This window comes from Lissotriton vulgaris, chromosome 3_1 (genome assembly GCF_964263255.1).
Source record: "Lissotriton vulgaris chromosome 3_1, aLisVul1.2, whole genome shotgun sequence".
Classification (NCBI taxonomy): Eukaryota; Metazoa; Chordata; class Amphibia; order Caudata; family Salamandridae; genus Lissotriton; species Lissotriton vulgaris.
Genome location: NC_141689.1, coordinates 891,100,747 through 891,121,501, shown reverse-complemented (window position 1 = coordinate 891,121,501; position 20,755 = coordinate 891,100,747). Strand labels below are relative to the sequence as shown.

Sequence of the window (20,755 nt, the reverse complement as noted above, 5' to 3'; positions counted from 1 at the left end):
ACTTAGACGCCGCCTCCGCATGCTGACGTCAGTTCTTCTTTTTTCCACGCCAGCAAGCGCAGATCTGGAAAAAGCAGTACTTTAGTCACTTTTTGACTAGACTTTTTTGATCCCTTTTGATCATTTTTCTTGAGTCTTGGGACTCCGGACGGTGCTGATAGGGATGCCAGGCTTCAAGCGTTGTGAGGATTGCGACCGACTGATGTCGGTCACCGACCCTCACCGTCGGTGTCTCCACTGTCTCGGCGTTGACCACAACTACAAGACCTGCTCCGACTGCCGGGCCCTAACTTCGAAAGCTAGGCGGGAGTGGTCCCGCAAGTGACTCGAACTCTGGCAGTCGGCCCCACGCAGAGAGAGGTCCCAGTCCCAACGAAGGTCGAGGGACAGGTCGCGGGGTAGGAGCCATCACAGCTCCGAGAGTCGACATCACTCCTCCGGGTCGAAGTCGTCGTCAGGTAAGCACAAGAAATCGAAGAGACGTCATCGCTCTTCCGACTCCCCCCCCACGCTCGCGCGACGCGGCCGGGGGTTCGGGTGACACCACCCACGCGGCTCCATCGGAGTCGCGGGTGTCGCGGCCTGCTCCACACCCTCCGTTCCCTGGGAAGGACGCGACGCCGGGGGAGATGGAGCGCTTCCTCATGGCCATGAGGTCCCTCTCTTCCCCGACGGGCTCCACGGCGCCTTCCGGCCCAGCGGACCCGTCTGGAGGCCCTAGCGGGTCGGGGGCTTCGGCCCCGACGCTGTCTGGTGCTTTGGCCCCGACGCCGCCTTCGGGCCCGGCGCCGCAGGGCCCCGCTGGATCCGCTTCGGGATCCGGGTCGTCGCCGGTTGACCTGACGACCTCACCGGCGCCAATCCCTCAGGTGTCACCTCCGGCGCCGTCCTCGGGCGGCGCCGTCCCCGATGCCTCCTTCGCTCCGGTTCTGGCGTCGGAACGGCGCCGCTGGGCGCCGCTTTCGACGCCGCTTGGGGAGTTTACCTTCTATGAACCGGCCCCATTGTTTGACAACCCTGATTATCAGGAGATGGGTGATGAAGAGTATTGGGAGGGGTCTGAGGACCCTCTGACACGAGAGTGTCTGTCTCAAGAGGACTGGACAGGTGGACTTGGGGATGCCAGTGGTCTGGACACCTCACCAGACACTGGCTTTGTCTCGCCTCCTACCGTGGCTACGGAGGAGGGGGCAACCTTCAGTGTGGTGTTGATGAGGGCAGCCAAGGCCTTGGGCCATGAGCTCCCCGTCGCGGCCGTGAGGACTAACCTCCTCACTGAGGTCCTTAAACCGCAGTCAAGCTCGGCCGAGCCTCTGCTGCCGTTTAATGAGGCCTTGACCGACGTTATTTTGGGCACTTGGTCCAGGCCCGCTACGGGTTCGCCCGTAGATAGGAACGCGGCCAGACGCCACCGCCCGGCCCCGGGCGACCCATGTCTTCTGTCCACCCACCCCACCCGAGAGCCTGGTAATCCAGGCTTCAAATTCCCAGACCGCATTCCTGTCGGCCCTGCCTGATGGGGAATCCAAGAGGTATGAGCAGTACGGCAAAAAGGTATTCTCCTCCTTTAGTCTGGGACTGTGGTCTTCCAACACCGCATGCCTCTTGGGCCGCTACACCCACTCTCTGTGGGACACGGTCGCGGAATTGCTGCCTGAGTGTCCGTTGGAGGTACAGGCCAAACTCGGCCAAGCCCTTGTGGAAGGCCGGGATGCAGCAAAATATTCTATCTGGTGTGAGCTGGATACCACCGACTCACTGGGCAGAGCGATGGCAACGACGGTGGCGATTCATCGCCACGCCTGGTTGAGGTCCGCCAACTTTTCGGCTGATGTCCAGAATACACTCATGGACATGCCGTTTGATGGCAGTCGCCTTTTTGGCGACAAGGCAGACCATGCGCTTGAGCGCTTTAAGGACTCCAGGGCTACGGCCAAGTCCTTGGGCCTCTCGGCCCGCGCCAGCAAACGGGTGCCTTTCGCTCCTTTCGTGGCCAAAAAAGGGGCGCCCCCACACATGCTGCCAGCCACGCACCGCAGACTAACATCCAGCGCGGTGGCGGCCGTGGAAATTGCCGTGGAGGCAGTCGGGGACAACGGCGAGGCCAGTCCACACCTTCCCCGGCAGCATCCGCCTCAAAACCCTCCTAGTCCGTGCTTTCAGGCCCATATGACGCTAGTGGGGGGGAGGGTTCGCCATCACCACTCCCGCTGGCGCACTGTCACATCAGACAGGTGGGTGCTGCAAATCGTCCGAAGGGGCAAGCCCTCCCCCTTCGAGACGACCCCTCCAGCCATGCCACCGCAATACCACCGCATATCGGGGGATCACTTGCAGCTTCTACAGGAGGAAGTTACGGCCCTCTTGGCAAAAGGGGCTATCGAGCGCTTTCCTGGGCCAGAAGTAGGGTGCGGTTGCTGCTCCCTCTACTTTCTGGTACCCAAGAAGGGCAAAGGGGGCCTACGCCCTATCTTGGACCTACGGAACGTCAACGGCTTCCTCCGGAAGGAGAAGTTCAAAATGCTGGCACTGGCTCAGGTCTTAGCTGCCCTGGACCCAGGAGACTGGATGGTAGCGTTGAACTTGCAGGACGCTTATTTCCACATCCCTGTCCTGCCGTCCCACCGGCGCTACCTGCGGTTCACGGTAGGCCACGAGCACTTTCAGTTTACTGTGCTCCCCTTCGGCCTTACAAGTGCCCCACGGGTGTTCACAAAAGTGATGGCGGTGGTTGCAGCTCATCTGCGCAGGTTAGGGGTTTCAGTCTTCCCCTACATCGACGACTGGTTGTTGAAGGCGGGCTCGCCCCAGACAGTAGTCAGCCACCTCCATACGACGGCGGATCTCCTGCACCTGCTGGGGTTCTCCATCAACGTGCCGAAGTCACACCTGTGTCCCTCTCAAAGGCTCCTCTTCATCAGAATGGTTCTCGACTCGGCGCAGTTTCGGGTTTATCCCCACGAGCAGCGGGTTCGGGATATTCAGGCTCTGATTCCGATCTTTCAGCCTTTATCCCGAGTCTCAGTCAGGTTGACGCTGCGGCTTCTGGGACTGATGGCTTCCTGCATCCTTCTGGTGCATCACGCTCGTTGGCGGATGCGGGCTCTGCAGTGGGACCTGAAGTTTCAGTGGGCCCAGCATCGAGGCAACCTGTCCGACCATGTCTTGATCTTGGAGGGCACTGCAAAACAGCTGCAGTGGTGGCTCACGGACCGCGATTGGGTCAGTGGCAGATCCCTCTCCATACCCCACCCGGAGCACGTAGTTGTGACGTACGCGTCCCTCCTGGGTTGGGGAGGCCACATGGGAAAGGCGGAGATCAGGGGTCCCTGGTCTCCGGCGGAGTCCCAGCTCCACATCAACCTTCCGGAGCTGCGGGCGATCCGACTTGCACTGAAGGCATTCCTCCCCTCTGTCCGGGGGAGTGTAGTGCAGGTGTTCACGGACAACACCACCGCCAAGTGGTACTGGAACAAACAGGGAGGGGTGGGGTCGTGGACTCTATGCCAGGATGCTCTACGCCTCTGGCAATGGCTGGAACATCAGGGCGTGACCCTGGTGGTTCAACACCTGGCAGGTTCCCTGAACGCCAGGGCGGACGAACTCAGCCGTCGTTGCATGATGGATCACGAATGGCGTCTGAACTTGGACTTGGCGCAAGGCCTCTTTCAGCAGTGGGGAGAGCCTTGGTTAGATCTATTCGCCACAGAAGAGAACGGGCAATGTCATCGGTTCTGCGCGTTGGAGTTTCCAAGGCGGCACTCGCTCGGGGACGCTTTTCGTCGTGAGTGGAGTTGCGGTCTATTGTACGTCTTTCTGCCTATACCACTTCTGCCCAGAGTGCTGAAAAAGATCAGATGCGGCCAGGCCCATGTTATCCTTGTGGCTCCGGACTGGGCACGAAGATACTGGTATCCCGAGCTACTCAGCATGTCAGTCGATCCCCCGATTCGACTGCCTCTTAGGGAGGACCTTCTGTCGCAGCAGCAGGGGACGGTCCTCCACCCGAACCTGTCCAGTCTCCACCTACAAGCTTGGAGATTGAGCGGAGACAGTTGAGGCCATTTGACTTGCCTCCCGAAGTCTGTAATGTCATTCTGGCAGCCAGGCGTCCCTCCACAAAGTCGGTATACGCCTGCAGGTGGAACAGATTTGTGGCATGGTGCACAGCAAAGGCTGTGGATCCACTCTCTGTACCCCTTTCTGAGGTTCTCCTCCTTCTTTCTCTTGCCCAGCAGGGCTCTGCTCTGGGCACTCTCAAGGGCTACCTTTCTGCCCTTTCAGACTTCTTAAGGCTACCTGATCAGCCTTCCTTGTTCAAGTCCCCCATTGTAAACAGATTCTTAAAGGGCATCACTCATATGTTCCCTCCTGTTCCTTTCGTGATGCCCCAGTGGGACTTGAATCTTGTACTTACCTACCTAATGTGTGCTCCCTTTGAGCCGCTCCATAACTGTCCTCTCCGCCTTCTTACCTTGAAGACTGCTTTCCTGGTTGCCATCACCTCTGCCAGGAGAGTGAGTGAGCTCCAGGCTCTTTCTTCCACACCTTCTATCCTCTCTGTTCATCCGGACATGGTTGTGTTGCGGACGAGACCTTTGTTCCTGCCCAAGGTTGTCACAGCCTTCCACATCGGGCAGTCCATTGCCTTGCCCACCTTCTTTCCGCCTCCCTCGTAAGAGGAAGGGAGGCTCCACCGTCTGGACCCAAAACGTGCGCTCTCTTACTATCTGGATCGCACACGCCAGTTCTGGGTGGATGACCAACTCTTTGTTGGTTACGTGGGCGCTAAGAAGGGAAAGGCGGTGCACATGTGGACCATCTCGCGGTGGATCATCTTGTGTATCCAGGCGTGTTACTCCTTGGCAAAGATGGAACCCCCGTGGGACTACAGGCTCATTCTACCCGGGCCACAGCAACTACCACTGCTTTGGGCCGAGGAGTGCCCTTGCAGGATATTTGGCAGTCCGCTACGTGGGCCTCGCTGCACACGTTTGCAAGACATTATTGCCTGGACAGCCAAGTCCGGAGGGATGGCTTCTTTGGCCGTTCTGTCCTCCAGGACTTTCTGTTGTGATTATTGGTTCGCAGACCCACCACCGGGGTTGGTATTGCTGGGGTATCTATTCTAAGGTAAGGAATCTATCACTAACGTATCTCTTCCAGATGCACAAGTTACTACTTGTGTAACGATATATCTGTAAGAGACATTAGTTAGTGATAGATTCCTTACCGACCCACCCACCCATCCTTCCCTTTCTGTGAACCAATATCTAGGGTTTAGGTCATCCCCTTCAGGGCCCTAGTGTCATGGCACCAGTGTTGGTTCTATCATGGCTCTGCGTATCTGGCGCGGAAAAGCTGTGTATCAGAACTGACATCAGCGCGCATGGGCGGCGTCTAAGTACTCCGACGACGTCATTCCGGCGCTAACGACGACGGACGCGGAGCCGCGGACGACGCCTGCCGGCGCGCAGGGGTATTGCTACGCAAAATTTTCCGGATCCAGTCTGACGCCTGGGGATATTCTAAGGTAAGGAATCTATCACTAACTAAAGTCTCTTACAGATATATCATTACACAAGTAGTAACTTGTGCGTTGGGTGCATGGTTCTCCAGACATCTATCAATCCCAAGGCTTCCGAGAAGCCCTGGATCCGGGAAGGTCCTGATGCCTGAGGTCGAGCAGGGAACCTATCTACCATGGTGTCCATTGTTAAGTTGAAATCCCCTCCTATAATAAGATCACCTTCTGGTAGGTCTAGGATGAAGTCTCCTAGTGCAGGCAGTGCCACTGACTGGAGCGCCGGCGGTATATAAACTGATACTGTATTCAAAAGACTGCCCTTGTATCGATGCTAAGCGTCCCTGGTCATCTATCTTATTCTGTAGTATTATGAGTGGGGGGGGGGGTTTCTTTACTAGGATACCCGTTCCTCTTGAACCCGTAAAGAATTCAGAATGTGCCACCATTTTGTATCCCCATCTATCCAGAGCCTTACATGCTTTCCCGGTGAGATGCGTCTCTTGCAGAAGTACTATTGTTGGGCCATGCCGTTTTAAGGCCTGTAACACTAGGCCTCTCTTTACTTTATCGCCTAGATCCCTTACATTCCATGCTATTATCCGCAGAGGTGCCACCGGTTTCTCTTGTGTCAGTGCACAAATATGGTTAAGTTGTGAATCTAGTGCCATGTGTAATTTGTTGAGGAATTGCCTTCGTGATGGAACACTAGTGTACCCACCCATTATCCACCTACGTACTGTGTCTATACTGTCGCGAGTTGCTGTAAACCAATTGAACATAACAACATTAACCCCCCCCCCCTTGTCCGAACTCCCCTCCTTGCCTCCCTGCTTAAAAGACATATAACCGCCCGCCTCCCCAACTTAGCAGAGTGCTTCTCCCAACCCCAAACCATATTACTTGCTTGCCGGGGTGAAAATCTCGTGAGAACAGCAGCCCTTCCTGCCCTCCGAGCCCCGCTTCAGTCCAGAGTTCATATGCGGCTCGACCTTATTATCCATAGTAACAGTTAAGTTCTCAGAAGCCTAATATGGTATTCAGGAATTCAAGAAGTTTGTTTCCCTCACTTCTTGTGATCGATGAGCGGTCTGGATCCTCCTGTCTTGACGTCTGGGAGTCGGCGTGTTCATCCTCCTTCCGTCTAGGATGGTTTTTGTTTCCACGACAGGGGCCCTCTACTCGTCTCCAACCCTCTAGCTCAGTGGTTCCCAAACTGTGCGCCGCAGCTACCTGGTGCGCCGTTTGAGTTGCCAGGGGCGCCGCGGCACGATGTGGGCAACATGCAGAGTGGAGCTGCAGGGGCTCTTAGAATGGGTGAAACAACAGCGAGGCCACATTAACATGCAAAAGGTCTTTTAAAGACCTGTTAAGTGCTCGGGTGCGGCTATGTGTGCACCGGGGATGCTGTCTCATCCTGGGCTGCCACACACGATGGGGAGCAGGAGGGGGGGTTCGGGGGCTGAGCCCTTTGAGTACAATGGGTGTTGCGCGTCCGAGGGCACAAAGAGAAGACATGGAATGCGTTATTTTCTGCGTAAAGTTGTCCCCCAAAAAATTTGTAGAAATTATAATCTTTAATGCCTTATCCCATACTTTCTGCATCTTTATTTACACGGACCATAGCCCTTGGAACTCTCACTTGTCACTTATCCTTGTGGAAAAATGTACCGGAACGTCTGCTCTGGCATGTGACAGCCCTGCTCAACAATATGCACATCCTAACTTTGCGAGTATGGAATGTATTTTCCTTGTGGGGAACTCCACTTTGCCACGATTTAAGCATGGAAAAGGTTTTTGCTAATCGGGCCCTAGGTTTGTGAGGCTAGTCCTGGAGTCTGAACAAGCTCTGTGGGCTCCTGGCCTTCCTTATATCGTTTATCCATCCTGCAGCAAGCAATAATTTTCTGCTCACTCTCGAGTCACCGGCTTCTGCTGAAAACTGACCCCCTGCTTTAGCAGGAATAAGAAAGCAATTTGTAGCATTCAATCAACTGCAGCCTTCCGTTGTGACGTCATAATCCTACCGCTGCTATTTAAGGGTATATTAATCGTTGAATGGATGATAAACTGTTAAACCCTACTCCGAGCTAAGGTGCTATTTTAACGCAGGTGGCTGTTTATACCAATTGGTAAGATTAGAGAGGGAGTATTGTTTGACCCAGTACAGAGATCGGTTGGGTTCATTTACATTCATTTGATGATGCCAGAGTTCCACAGTAGATGTGAGGGCAGGCCCGGGTCTCTGCTGAAGCAATTACTTTATCATACATCAGGGGTAACAAGTGCTATATGAATGCAAACCTTTCTTCCCCTTCTATCCCTTCGCTATCCTTCTCACTCCAAGTAACTGACTAATATCCACCACTGAAATTACTTCATATTTCACCATATTAATTCACCACTAATCCTTTGTAGGCTTCCTGAATAGCGTGCGTCAACAAGCGCTGTATAAATACAAACCTTTTTCCTCCTCTAACCTTCTGCTATCATTCCAATTCCAAATGACTGACTAACCTATCCACAACTTAAAATGTACTTGCATGTTTCACTATACTAATTCAACACTAATCCTCTATGGGCAGTCTCAGGGCAAGAGGGAGAATGGAGGAAAGGGGCAGTCTCAGGGCACAAAGGGAGCAGGCATGGAGGAAAGGGGCAATCTCAGGGCACTTAGGGAGAATGGAGGAAAGGGGCAGTCTCAGGGCACGAAGGGAGAAAGCATGGAGGAAAGAGGCAGTCTCAGGGCATGAATGGAGCAGGCATGGAGGAAAGGGGCACTCTCAGGGCACAGGCATGGAGGAAAGGGGCAATCTCAGGGCACGTAGGGAGAATGGAGGAAAGGGGCAGTCTCAGGGCACGAAGTGAGAAAGCATGGAGGAAAGGGGCAGTCTCAGGGCACGAAGGGAGCAGGCATGGAGGAAAGGGGCAGTCTCAGGGCACGAAGGGAGAAGGCATGGAGGAAAGGCATGGACAGACGAGGCAGTCTGAGAGCACGGAGGGGGCTGGGATGGACAGAAAGGGAAGTCTGAAAGCGCAGTGGGAGCAGGCATTGCCAGATGGGTCAATCAGGGGGCACAAATGGAGCAGTCATGGTCACAAGGAGCAGACTGAGTGCACGAAGAAAGGAGGCATGCACAGAAGGGGCAGTCTGAGGGTGCAGGGGCAGGCATGGACAGAAGGGGTAGTCAGGGGTATGGGGGCAGGCACGGACAGCAGGGTAGTCTGAGGGCACGACGGAAGCAGGCATGGATAGAAGACACAGTCAGAGGACACGAAGGGAGCAGGCATGGAAAGAAGTGACAGTCTCAAGACACGAAGGGGACAGACATGGGTAGAGGGGGCGGGAGAGGTCACAAAGGGAGCAAGCATGGGCAGAACGGGCACTCCTAGCGCGGGCCAGCCACAAGGCATAAAACAGAGAAGGGGACACATCCGGGGGCAGGGGGAGAGGGTTGGCAGGGTTCTGGCAGACAGGGGGAGGGGTGTATTAAATGAATTTCGGCGTGCGTGTTTGCCTGTTGGGTGCATTTTTCCTCCAGTATGCAATGATAACACAGTCTTAACTTAGTGGAATTTAACTCCAGATTAACCGAGAGTTCTACTGGGTTTGGTCTAGAATAGATTCGAAAAATTACGATGGCCCTGTCTGTAAACGCACATTTGAAGATGTTTTTGTAAACAAAATACACTTTCTTTAAATTTCATTGTAAATGCATATTCCATATATTCAATAGGGAATATGCATTTACAATTACATAAAAAGAAAGTGTATTTTGTTTAAAAAAATCTTCAAATATGCGATAACAGGCAGGGCCATTGTCATTTTTCTAAACTATTCTAGACCAAACCCAGTAGAACTCTCGGATGGTTCTTGAAAAGGGGAAGGCATTCAAATATTACTGAAACATCAGTATGGTCACTGGCTTCACTACATCCTCCCACACCTGAGTTCACAACGCATTTACATTCTCGATGAGAGAAAACGTATCAGCACATAAAGCAAAAGTTTGTTTTTCCCCTTTTACAACTGTTATCTTTTTATTTTGTTACAAATATGATAAAATACCTTCATTGCATCCCAATTAATTTAGGGAAAACAACAGGAAGTACTCCAGAGGTCGGGCTTACATCTCTACCCACCCGTCCACCTGTAAAAAAATGGGGGGAGCCACGGCCAACTGCCAATTAGATCAAGGGAGTCACGGGTCAAAAAAGTTTGGGAACCACTGCTCTAGCTAATCAAAGGCCGCTTTTGGTGAGTCAAAAAACCATGTTTTCCCCTGGGCTACTACCCTGAGCCTCGCTGGGAATAACATGGAGTAGGGCAGTTCATGCGATTTCAATACCTTTTTGATTTCTGTAGGAAGGTGGATATCTGACTATGGTTGCCCCCAACTTTTTGCCTGGTGTTTTGCTGGTTTCTCGACTTAGTTGACCTGGGGCCCTGCTATTCAGGACCCCAGGCCCACTGCTCTCTCTGTAAAATGGATTCCATGTACTCTAGGTACATATCTAATTGGATACTGAGTCACCTTATCAGCCCCTGTACAGTGTACCTTAGGTACCCAGGGCATAGGTGCACCCAGGGCCTACCAGGGGCTGCAGCATGTATTTTGCCACCCCTGGCTGGCCATCCAAATCTGACACAACTGGCTGATCAATCAACTGGGGTAAGGTGGTGTAATCACCCTTTGCTTTAGATATAGTATCCCTATATCTAACCCTAAAATGGGCACATATCCTCCTATCAGTCACTCCTATGGCAGGCCTTATCAATCCTGAAGGCAGAGTGCTTGGAATTATGTGAGATGGTGCTCTAGCATGAGCTGAGCCTGTCTGCAGCTTTCGGAACCAAGTCCTTTAGCTGTTTCCATGATAACGCTATACCATATACTCTTAAGTGCATTATAATCCTCGCGGTTACTGCCAACTTTGGTATAACATTATCAAAACATGTCGAGTAAGGTGTCATACGAATTGGAATACTACCCCCTCACCAATTCTGGCGACGGGGGTAGCATTCCGCCCTTCTAGAGGGACACGACATGTATGTAACTGTGAACCCCGGTTAAAGTTAAAGTCTGACCTCCTGCTGCTGGGAGTCCTTCCAGCGAGGGAGGCTTGAACAAAGGGTTTCCTGCCTTGGGAGGTGCTAGCACCACCCCAGACAGGATTTTGTGTATTAGGTAGGACAGGGCTGAAAGGAATGAGACATGCCTGGGGCACACAAGGTGTCCCTGTGCATACACGGTCTAAACCAGTTCCTGGGCACTCCAGCCCCAGAGCTAGCGCAAGACCGGACAAAGGATAGGGGGTGTAACCACCCCCCTTCCTGGTCCCACCCAGAGGAGGGACCTAGTCGTAGTACAGCCCCCTTTAGCCGGATAAAGGTAGGAGTTGGTCCCATCCCAAATTAGATTATCCTGAACAACTTTACAAGAAGAAACTCTGGACTTCGACGTTCTGCTCCACAGAAGACTGAAGGAATCTCCCTTGTGGGCAAGGAGTGTCCATCCTGCACAAGCAGGCACCATCAGCGTCCAGCGGCTTCCCTTTGTCGTCTTCCTTCAAGGATCCAGACTTCAGAGCCCGACGAGACCCGGATTCCCAGACCTCTCTGACCTCTACCTACATCTGCAGCACAGCTGAGATCCGTGGGTGCGACGAGACACGTGGGACCGGCCATCTTGAAAGAAGCAGCACTTCGCTGCAGCACGACTTCAGAGGTATCCTCGTCCAAGTGCTTTGGGGACTGAGAAGCCCCGACCCCGAGCAGCTCCTGCACCGAAGACCAGCTCTCCAGCATCCACGAGATCTGCGTGGGGCCCTTCTGCCTGTTTGCTGCTCGACGCGTTGTCTGGTCACTTGCCGGCTGGCTAGTGACCTCCTAGACGACAAACTCCAAAATCTTCACTGCTGGTCTGGTTGCTCCAGACTGGCCCTTGCTATCTTTCAAAAGAGGAGCTCCCCGGACCCTCCTGGTTCACTCCAGACGCCGTTTTCACTCACCACGTGGGTTGCCTTTGTCAAAGCCTGTTGACTCCGAATCCGAAGCCGCCGACAGCGAGAGCCTGCGTGGGACAGCTCGTGTCTCCATCCTGGTCGTCGAAGACACCACCTGGTCCACGTGGCTACAGAGACAAGCGTCCACCCTCACCTGATCGCGACGACAACTTCTGGTTCCACTCCTGGTTCCACTCCAGTTACTGGCTAGTGACTTTGAACATTGTCCCCTCTGCTTTCAGGTTCTTCTCTTCATTGATCCACCCTTGGATCACACCGGACATCTTCCCCCTGACCGCCTGCAGCATCTTTTCTTCCAGGCTCAATTGACTTCAACGCCGGAGCCCTACACGACTTGGCACCTATGCACCCGCAGCCTGTGGGTGAGGTAACACGAGCATTTCGGTGCTCAAGGGTAGCTTGACTCTCCTAGTGTCCAGTTCCACAGTCGTTTTAGTTCTACCTAGTCAGGATTGTCCGTACTCACCTTTTTCTTGAACTGTACTGTCCATAGACACTGTTACGCATCTCGCGTGTGAATTCACACTCTGCACACGCGTTCCGTGGGCCTCCTATTACTTACCTAGAGTTAGTATAGCGTGGTCCCAACGATCCTACAGCCTCTGGACAGCTCCATTCCTTTTATCGACTTTCACATTCCACTTACTTAGTATATGGTTTGTCGTGCCCCTAGGGCACCATTGTAATTTGTGCAACTTAAACGTATTTTTCCTAAGAGATTGTCATGTGCTTAGCCCTCTGATCTCATAAAGAGTTCAGAGGTGTATGTTAGTTAATAAATATCTTGTTTATTTTCATAACAACCTGTGTGGTGTCCTTTCACTTGGTATTCAAGGGGTTATATGTGGTAAAACAGCTGGCTTCACATGCCAAAAGAGTTTAGCCTTAGACTGCTTTGTCCATGCTACCATTAGGATAGCTGGTCTATAAGGTTGACTTACAACCAATCACCATAAGAGTTGTTTGGACTGATACAAGGTGATCACTAGAACTAGTGAGCATCATATATCAGGCCGACTTCTCACAATTTCCATGAAGCTTCTTCTTCGGCGGGATACCTCAGCTGTGTAGTCGGGAAAAAGGCGATCGTAGAGTTATGTATTCGGATCTGTGGGGAGATTCTTGCTGTTTGTAGGATCGCGTCCCTGTCACGGAAGTTAAATAGTCTGGCCAATACTGGTCTCGGGGCAGCCCCTGGTTTCGGTTTTTCGCCAGGTACTCTATGCGCTCTTTCCACGGAGAAGAAGCAAGATAGTCCCTTGGGTTGCAATCTTGTTTTGATTAGTTCCTCCACATAGAGGTCCATTGCTTGCTTGCCTTCAGTCTCGGGAACCCCAAGGATGCGTACATTGTTTCTTCTTGAGCGTCCTTCCTTATTGTCCAGTTTCTCTTTTAGTTTCTTATTTTCTGCCTGAATGCGGGTCATTGCCGTCTGTAGTTCCGACGTGTCCTCTACCAGGGATTTGGTAATCACCTCCACCTCCTTAACTCGTTCAGCCATTTTGTGGAAGTCCGCTCGTAGCAGCGAAACGTCCGTTGAGATTGTCCCCACCGTCGTTTGTACGCTGGATAGTGCTTTCATAATGTCCTCCAGCGTCACCTTCTTTATTTTGTCACTTTCTGATGTTTTTCCCGCCGAGGGGCCCCCCTCCGGCAAGGTTGGAGAGTTTTTATCGAATGCATATTTGTCTAGTTTCGCCTGCATCGTGTGATTTCTAGGCCCTCTCCCAGACATGTTGGCTTCCTCGGCAGAGCGAGCCGGTAGTCACTTCACCAGAGGCTGTACTTTCGTTCACTGATGTTTACCAACTGGCGGGTGCGAGTCCTGCCAGTATATATGCCCGATGGTAGCACCTCTCGGCAGAGTTTGCGCTTTTGTGGATCCTATTAGTTGACTGCCGTCGTGTCTAGTTCTGGCGTGAGTCGGGCTACCTTGGTGTTATGCTGATCCGGTTCACTATTATCTTATGGCTGGGTACACCACTATCGTTGCTTACTGTGCAGCTGATCTTCAATCTGTGTCCCATGGGCGTCTCGGCCTCTGATATTCCCTCCACTTTGGGGGGGTGGGGGGGGGGGGGAGCGAAGGGTGGGTTGTAGTCGGTTATTTGCCGAGTCCACAGTTGTTAGGCCAGCCACCACCTGGTGTGCGATATATGTGGTATTGGACAGTCACTTCTTGTCCTCAGTACAGGTTCCGCATTCCGGTCCTCCAATTGTACCGTCCGGGCCAGGCCTTCTTCTGTACCGATCTCATGTACACCTGCCACCTCATGCAACACCACCGTTGGCTGTCCTCGAGTCGCTCCCTGCCCCCACCATCACTGGTTCAGTGTCCCCGCACCCGCGTTGCTCTTCCACCGGCCTCTGCCGACTGTGTTCTCCGGTGCGGTGCCTGATACAGGCCGCCACTGGCTTCCCTTCCGTCTACGCCGCAGTCTGCTCACCTTTGATAAAAAGGGGGGGGAGTTGGGGTGGCGGAGGGGTCCCACGTTTATTCGGTGCGCATCATTGGCAATGGTATACGCCGCGGGAAGTGTTTGTGTTCTGAGCTGCGATGCGCGGTGGATCTGGTGAGCTCCCGGCACCAGTCGCTCACGTCTCACCGTTGGGGGAGGGGGCCTTCACTGCTTCTTTGCCACTGTTGGTCGTCCCCACGGACCCTCCGCTGCTGGATGATGGGTCCCGAGTCCTCCGGTCTCGCTGGACTTGCGGCGATCTCTAGAGCTCCTTCTTTGGTGCAGTTCCCGGCTTCGTATCGGCTCCGGAGTGGTGCCGGTCATCGCCGCTTGTCCCTGGACTTCAGCTTCAGTCCCCGGAGTCACGTTTAGTACCGGATCAACATGCAGATTTATTGGAAGGGCTGTTTCGTCTCTGGAGCTCCTCGACTACGCAGCCATCTTGGTCGGCTGCTAGCCACGCCCCCCTAAAGCAGTTTTTTTTTAATGCTGCCCATTTTACTTAAAGTAATTTTTTAAGGGCAGGTAGTGGCACCTGGGACCACTGCCTGCTCTTAAAAAATAATTTCCCCTGTTTTTGCAAGGTGAAGGGGTACCCTGAGGATGCCTTTCCTTTTGCGAGTGCATTACCACCCTCTTGAAGAGGATGGTAATTTGTAAATGTTTTGCGCACATAATTGCGGACGCAAAACATTCATACATGGGCTTGGGCTTGCGCTTGCTATTAGCAAGGGAACGCCCCTTCTTAATAGAAAGTCACAAAACCTATTTAGCGAGTCGCATATAAATTGTGACTCGCTAAATAGGCTTTGTACATGGCCCATGCTGTTTTTGCATGTTCAAACGGGTTCACAAACCTGTTTGCGCATGCAAAAACGGTCGTACATCTGGCCCAAAGTATTTGTTCGGAAATCTGATGTAAAACAGATCTTAGATAATGTGCTTCTTAGTGCTGTCTTAGGTCCTTTCATCTATATTGTTATGCATTACCAGGAAGTCTTTAGAATGTAAGAAATCTGCTGATGAAATAGTATTTATTAACTATGAAAAGGATGTACCTGAGATAATGTTGGTTCTGGTGGATTTTTTAGTTTCTCTGCAAATTCATCTTCGCTCAACGAGTTTGACCCCCTGTGCCTCTGAGTCACTGTTTGGCTTGAAATATCTGGGCTTTTGAGGGGATCAGTAGCGCTATTTACCACCTAGGTTTTTCTCTTTGTTTTGCAGAGCCCCTCCAGCAGCCTGGGACATATATGGCAGTCCCTACCACTCAATGCATGGAATAAGTTGTAAAATCGCCCCAGCCAGGCTGCTGGGTTAAGAGCTAGAACCTGTATCAGTAGCAAAGTATTGATTGGACACAATGTTACTTTACGATATGTGGCTTTTTTTTCCAGAGTTATGCAATTTGTCATGGCTTTCCTCCTACATAGTGTACATTTTTATCAAAAAGCTTGGCTCGTTTGACGATGATATTTTTTTCACTTACAAAATATGTCAAAATAATAACTTATGAAAATTATTTTAATCCCATAGCAAAATCTATGAAAGTTAAAATCCGGCTCAATAAAAAGGATGACAAAAGCAGAGAAAAAGGAAAAGGAAAAAAGCGCCAAAGTCGTGCAAAAGCAAAGCCTGTTGTGAGTGACTTTGACAGTGACGAGGATCAAGATGATAACGTAAGTCTTTCTTTTGAAAAGGTGGAACAAATTGTCAATTTGTGCACACAGTTTGCTATTTGTATTGAATTGTTGCTTAAGGTTAAACTGATTCAGATCTCAAAATGTCAGTTTAATTATATGTTAACTTGTGGTATATGATGATATCTGCCCTAAATATACTGTGGCTAAATGGATGTTTGTTGTTTTTAGCACATAATATGTGAATACTTATATATTGACAGATTCTGCATCCAAGTGTTATATTTGGGGGGAAAACAGTAGCTACCATGAGCCTTGATTTGAATGATTCCATGTTATCTGCTTAGAGGTGGCCCTAATGATAAAAGCAGGCAAGTAAGCTACGCAAAACACATTGCTAGAATGTGTATCACTTTTTTATGTGGATGTTACTACCCTTTCCCCAAATCAACCACTACTCCATATATTTAAGGGGCCTCAACTTAAAGGCACAACTGGAACTGGTAAGGTCATTTTACATCTTTCCCCCACAAACTTCAATGTCTGGAGACCTTGGTGAATTCTTCCTTTGCTTTTTTGTCTTTTTAAATTGCGACTGATCTTCTTGATCACAACAAGCTTAGATCCTGAAGCCTGACAGTTTAGAACCATTTAGGGTCTGTAAGATGCTAATGTTTGAGATGGACCTTGATTCAGCGGATGTAGTGTCTAGGCATTTACCATGACTCAGGCTTGTGATCACTGCATTACTGCGAATAAAGGGCCTTAACAAGAGAGATGCAAAATTATCTTAAGCTTCGCTCTGCCTGGGAGAGCCTCGCATTCACCATTCATGGAATGTTCAAGCCTTTCTCAGAGCAGAGCTACTTTCCATGAGGAACTCTCTTACTATCTGTCAGGACACACAAAGCAAAAAGAAGTACAGACACTCTTCTTCCCTGCACTACAAATTTTACAAGGACTAGCCTATTTGTGAATTTACATAGAGTCAAGACTGTAAGACATTGTACAAACTCTTTTGTTTGTTCATGAAGCCCTCACCAACCAACCTGGTTGTTGCATGCTTCATCATCGGGCCCACCCAGTGACACCGAGTGTGTCCCGGGTGTGCTTCGACGCCTGAATACAGCGGAGCAGGAATGTTACTGAGTGTGCAGTGTAATGACGTGAAGGGGAACATTTAAAAGCTATACAGGGATCCCAAGACCCGAGGGTAAATTATATTTTAATAACTGGGTCACTGATCGCATTAAAAAGGCTGTTGAATGTTATAGGAGTGTTAATTAGGGTCTCCTACATCCAGGTGTGGTCTACATGTTTCAGCCAGGCCTTTATGATTAAAACTGGCTTTCCTCAGGACCAAAGTGTGTAGGTGCAAATTACTTAATTTTAAGTGATTATGTAATTTTGAGAAATGTGTAGCACTCGCTAAGGTGCTTTACATGTGTGAGGGGTATTCTCTCTTGGAGCATTACTGGACATACAACAAGTATGACAAAACACACAATCTGAAAGAGACACGTTAGTGATAGATTCCTTACCTTAGAATATCCCCAGGCGTCAGACTGGATCCGGAATTTTTTTGCGTAGCAATACCCCTGCGCGTCGGTAGGCGTCGTCTGCGGCTCCGCGTCCGTCGTCGGCGTCGGTAGCGCCGGAATGACGCCGTCGGAGTACTTAGACGCCGCCCATGCGTGCTGACGTCAGTTCTTCTTTTTTCCGCGCCAGCTAGCGCAGATCCAGAGAAGCTCTACACCTAGTCATTTTTTTACTAAACTTTTGATCTTTTTGATCATTTCTTTCTTCGAGTCTTCGACTCTATCGGTGCCAGTAGGGATGCCCGGGTTCAAACCCTGCTTTGAAGTGCGACCGACTGATGTCGGTTACGGACCCCCATCACCGGTGCTTGAAGTGCTTAAGCCTCGATCACGACGACCGCACCTGCTCCGACTGCCGGGCCCTGACGTTGAAGGCTAGGCGGGAGCGGTCCCGCAAGCGGCTCGAGCTCCGGCAGTCGGCCCGCGCCACTCCAGGTCCAGGTCCCAGTCCCACGAGAGGTCGAGGGACAGGTCGAGGGGTCGGAGTCATCGCAGCTCCGGGAGTGGACACCAGTCGTCAGGCTCCAAGTCCTCAGGTAAGAGGCATGAGAGGTCGGAGAGGCGTCAGCGTTCCTCCGACCCACCCGACGCTCGCACGATGCGGCCGGGGGCTCGGGTGACAAAGCCCACGGGGCTCCGCGGGAGTCGCAAGCATCGCCGCCTGCCCCACACCTTCGGGTCCCTGGGCACGGCGCGACACCGGAGGAGATCAAGCGGTACCTCATGGCCATAAGGTCCCTCCCTCCTCAGTCGGGTTCCGTGGCGCCTCCGGGCCCAACGGTCCCGACTGGAGGCCCTAGCGGGTCGGGTGCTTCGGCCCCGACGCCGCCGGCGACTTCAGTCTCGGCGCCGCAGGACCTCACCGGATCCACTTCCGGATCCGGGTAGTCGCCGGTCGACCTCACAGGCCCCACGGGTGTCGCCCCCGGCGCCCACTGTGGACGCCGTCCCCAATGTTCCCTACGGTCCGACTCTGGCGCCGATTCCGTCGACCTTTGGAGATTTTTATCTCCATGAGGAGGCCCTGTTCACTAATCCTGTTTTACAGGACATAGGTGACGAGGGAGATTGGGAGGGGTCTGAGGACCCTCTGGCACTGGAGTGCCAGTCTCAACAGGACTGGACATATGAGCTTGGGGAGGCCAGTAGTATTGACACTTTGCCAGACACTGGATTTGTCTCCCCTTCGACCGTGGCTTCGGAGGAGGGGTCTACATATAGTGTAGTGTTGACGAGGGCGGCCAAGGCCTTAAACCTTGAGCTCCCCGTCGCAGCCGTGAGGACTGACCTCCTCACCGAGGTCCTCTAACCGCAGTCAAGCTCCAGTGAGCCTCTGCTGCCGTTCAATGAGGCCTTGTGTGACGTTCTTGTGGGCACTTGGTCCAAGCCCGCCACGGGTCCGCCTGTGGATAGGAACGTGGCCAGACGCTACCACCCGGCCCCGGGCAACCCTTGCTTTTTGTCCACCCATCCCTCCCCCGAGACCCTGGTCATCCAGGCCTCTAATTCCCAGACCGAGTTCCCGTCGGCCCCGCCCGACAGGGAATCCAAGAGATATGAGCAGTTCGGGAAGAAGGTGTTCTCGTCCCTAAGCTTAGGGCTGCGGTCAGTCAATACCGCCTGTCTCTTGGGCCGCTACACCCACACTCTGTGGGACGCGGTTGCGGACGTGCTGCCACAATGTCCAGAGGAGGTCCGGGCTAAACTCGCCCAAACTCTTGTGGAGGACCGAGATGCAGCGCGATATTCCATCTGGTGTGGGCTGGATACCATGGACTCACTGGGCAGGGCAATGGCAACGACGGTGGCGGTTTGACGCCACGCCTGGTTGAGGTCCGCCAACTTCTCGGCCGATGTTGAGACCACACTTCTGGACATGCCGTTTGATGGCCGTCGCCTCTTCGGCGACAAGGCAGACCATGCGCTGGAACGTTTTAAGGACTCCAGGGCTACGGCCAAGTCCTTGGTCCTCTCGGCCCCACGCCAGCAATCTGGTGCCATTCGCTCCTTTCGTGGCGACGGAAGGGGCGCCCCCACACGCGCTGCCAGCCACGCGCCGCAGAATGTTCAATAGCGCGGTGGCGGCCGTGGAAACCGCCGTGGCGGCGGTCGGGGACAGTGGCAAGGCCAGTCCACACCTCCCTCCACAGCACCCGCCTCAAAACCTTCCGAGTTTTCAGGCCCATGCGACGCCTGTGGGAGGCAGGGTTCGCCACCACCTCTCCCACTGGCGCACTATCACATCGGACAGGTGGGTGCTGCAGATCGTCCGAAGGGGATACTCCCTCCCCTTCGAGGCGACCCCTCCACCCATGCCACCGCGTGTCGGGGGATCATTTGCAACTTCTGCAAGAGGAAGTCACGGCCCTCTTGGCCAAGGGGGCCATCGAGCGCGTTCCTGGGCCAGAAGTAGGGTGTGGATGTTACTCCCACTACTTTCTGGTACCCAAGAAGGGCAAAGGGGGCCTACTCCCTATCTTGGACCTGCAGAACGTCAACGGCTTCCTCCGAAAGGAGAAGTTCAAGATGCTGACTTTGGCTCAGGTCTTAGCTGCCCTGGACCCAGAAGACTGGCTGGTAGCGTTGGACTTGCAGGACGCTTATTTCCTCATCCCCGTCCTGCCGGCCCACCGGCGTTACCTGCGGTTCACGGTAGGCCAAGAGCACTTTCAGTTTACCGTGCTCCCCTTCGGCCTTACCAGCGCCGCACGGGTGTTCACGAAGGTGATGGCGGTGGTCGCAGCTCATCTGCGCAGGTTAGGGGTATCAGTCTTCCCTACCTAGACGACTGGTTGTTGAAGGCGGGCTCGCCCCAGACAGTCGTCAGCCACCTCCAGACTACGGCCGACCTCCTGCATTTGCTGGGGTTCTCCATCAATGTGCCGAAGTCGCACCTGTGTCCCTCTCAGAAGCTCCTCTTCATCGGAGTGGTTCTCGACTTGGCGCAGTCTCGGGTTTACCCTCCCGAATAGCGGGTTCGGGATATACAAGCTCTGAATCCCATCTTTCAGCCTTTATCCCGAGTCTCGGTCAGGTTGACGCTGCGGCTTCTGGGGCTGATGGCCTCCTGCATCCTTCTAGTGCATCACGCCCGGTGGCGGATGCGGGCTCTGCAGTGGGACCTGAAGTTTCAGTGGGCCCAGCATCAGGGCAACCTGTCCGATCATGTCTTGATCTCGGAGGGCACTGCGAGACAACTGCAGTGGTGGCTCGCGGACCGCGATTGGGTCAGTGGCAGATCCCTCTCCCTACCCCACCCGGAGCACGTGGTTGTGACGGACGCGTCCCTCCAGGGCTGGGGTGGCCACATGGGAGAGGCGGAGATCAGAGGCCTCTGGTCTCCGGCGGAGTCCCAGCTCCATATCAACCTTTTGGAGCTGCGGGCGATTCGTCTAGCACTGAAGGTATTCCTCCCCTCTATCCGGGGGAGTGTAGTGCAGGTGTTAACGGACAACACCACCGCCATGTGGTACTGCAACAAACAGGGCGGGTGGGGTCGTGGACCCT

General features: G+C 53.0%; 1 protein-coding gene across 4 annotated transcripts in view; it reads left to right on the top strand.

Annotated features, from left to right (window-relative positions):
* The window catches only part of SMARCA2 (SWI/SNF related BAF chromatin remodeling complex subunit ATPase 2), a 1,892,118-nt gene that overhangs the window by 1,789,429 nt on the left and 81,934 nt on the right, over positions 1–20,755 (top strand). For all 4 annotated transcript variants that reach the window (XM_086961220.1, XM_086961218.1, XM_086961217.1 and 1 more), the window contains one exon: positions 15,547–15,689. In XM_086961220.1, coding sequence (XP_086817346.1) covers positions 15,547–15,689 — 143 coding nt within the window. The remainder of the gene's footprint in view (positions 1–15,546; positions 15,690–20,755) is intronic.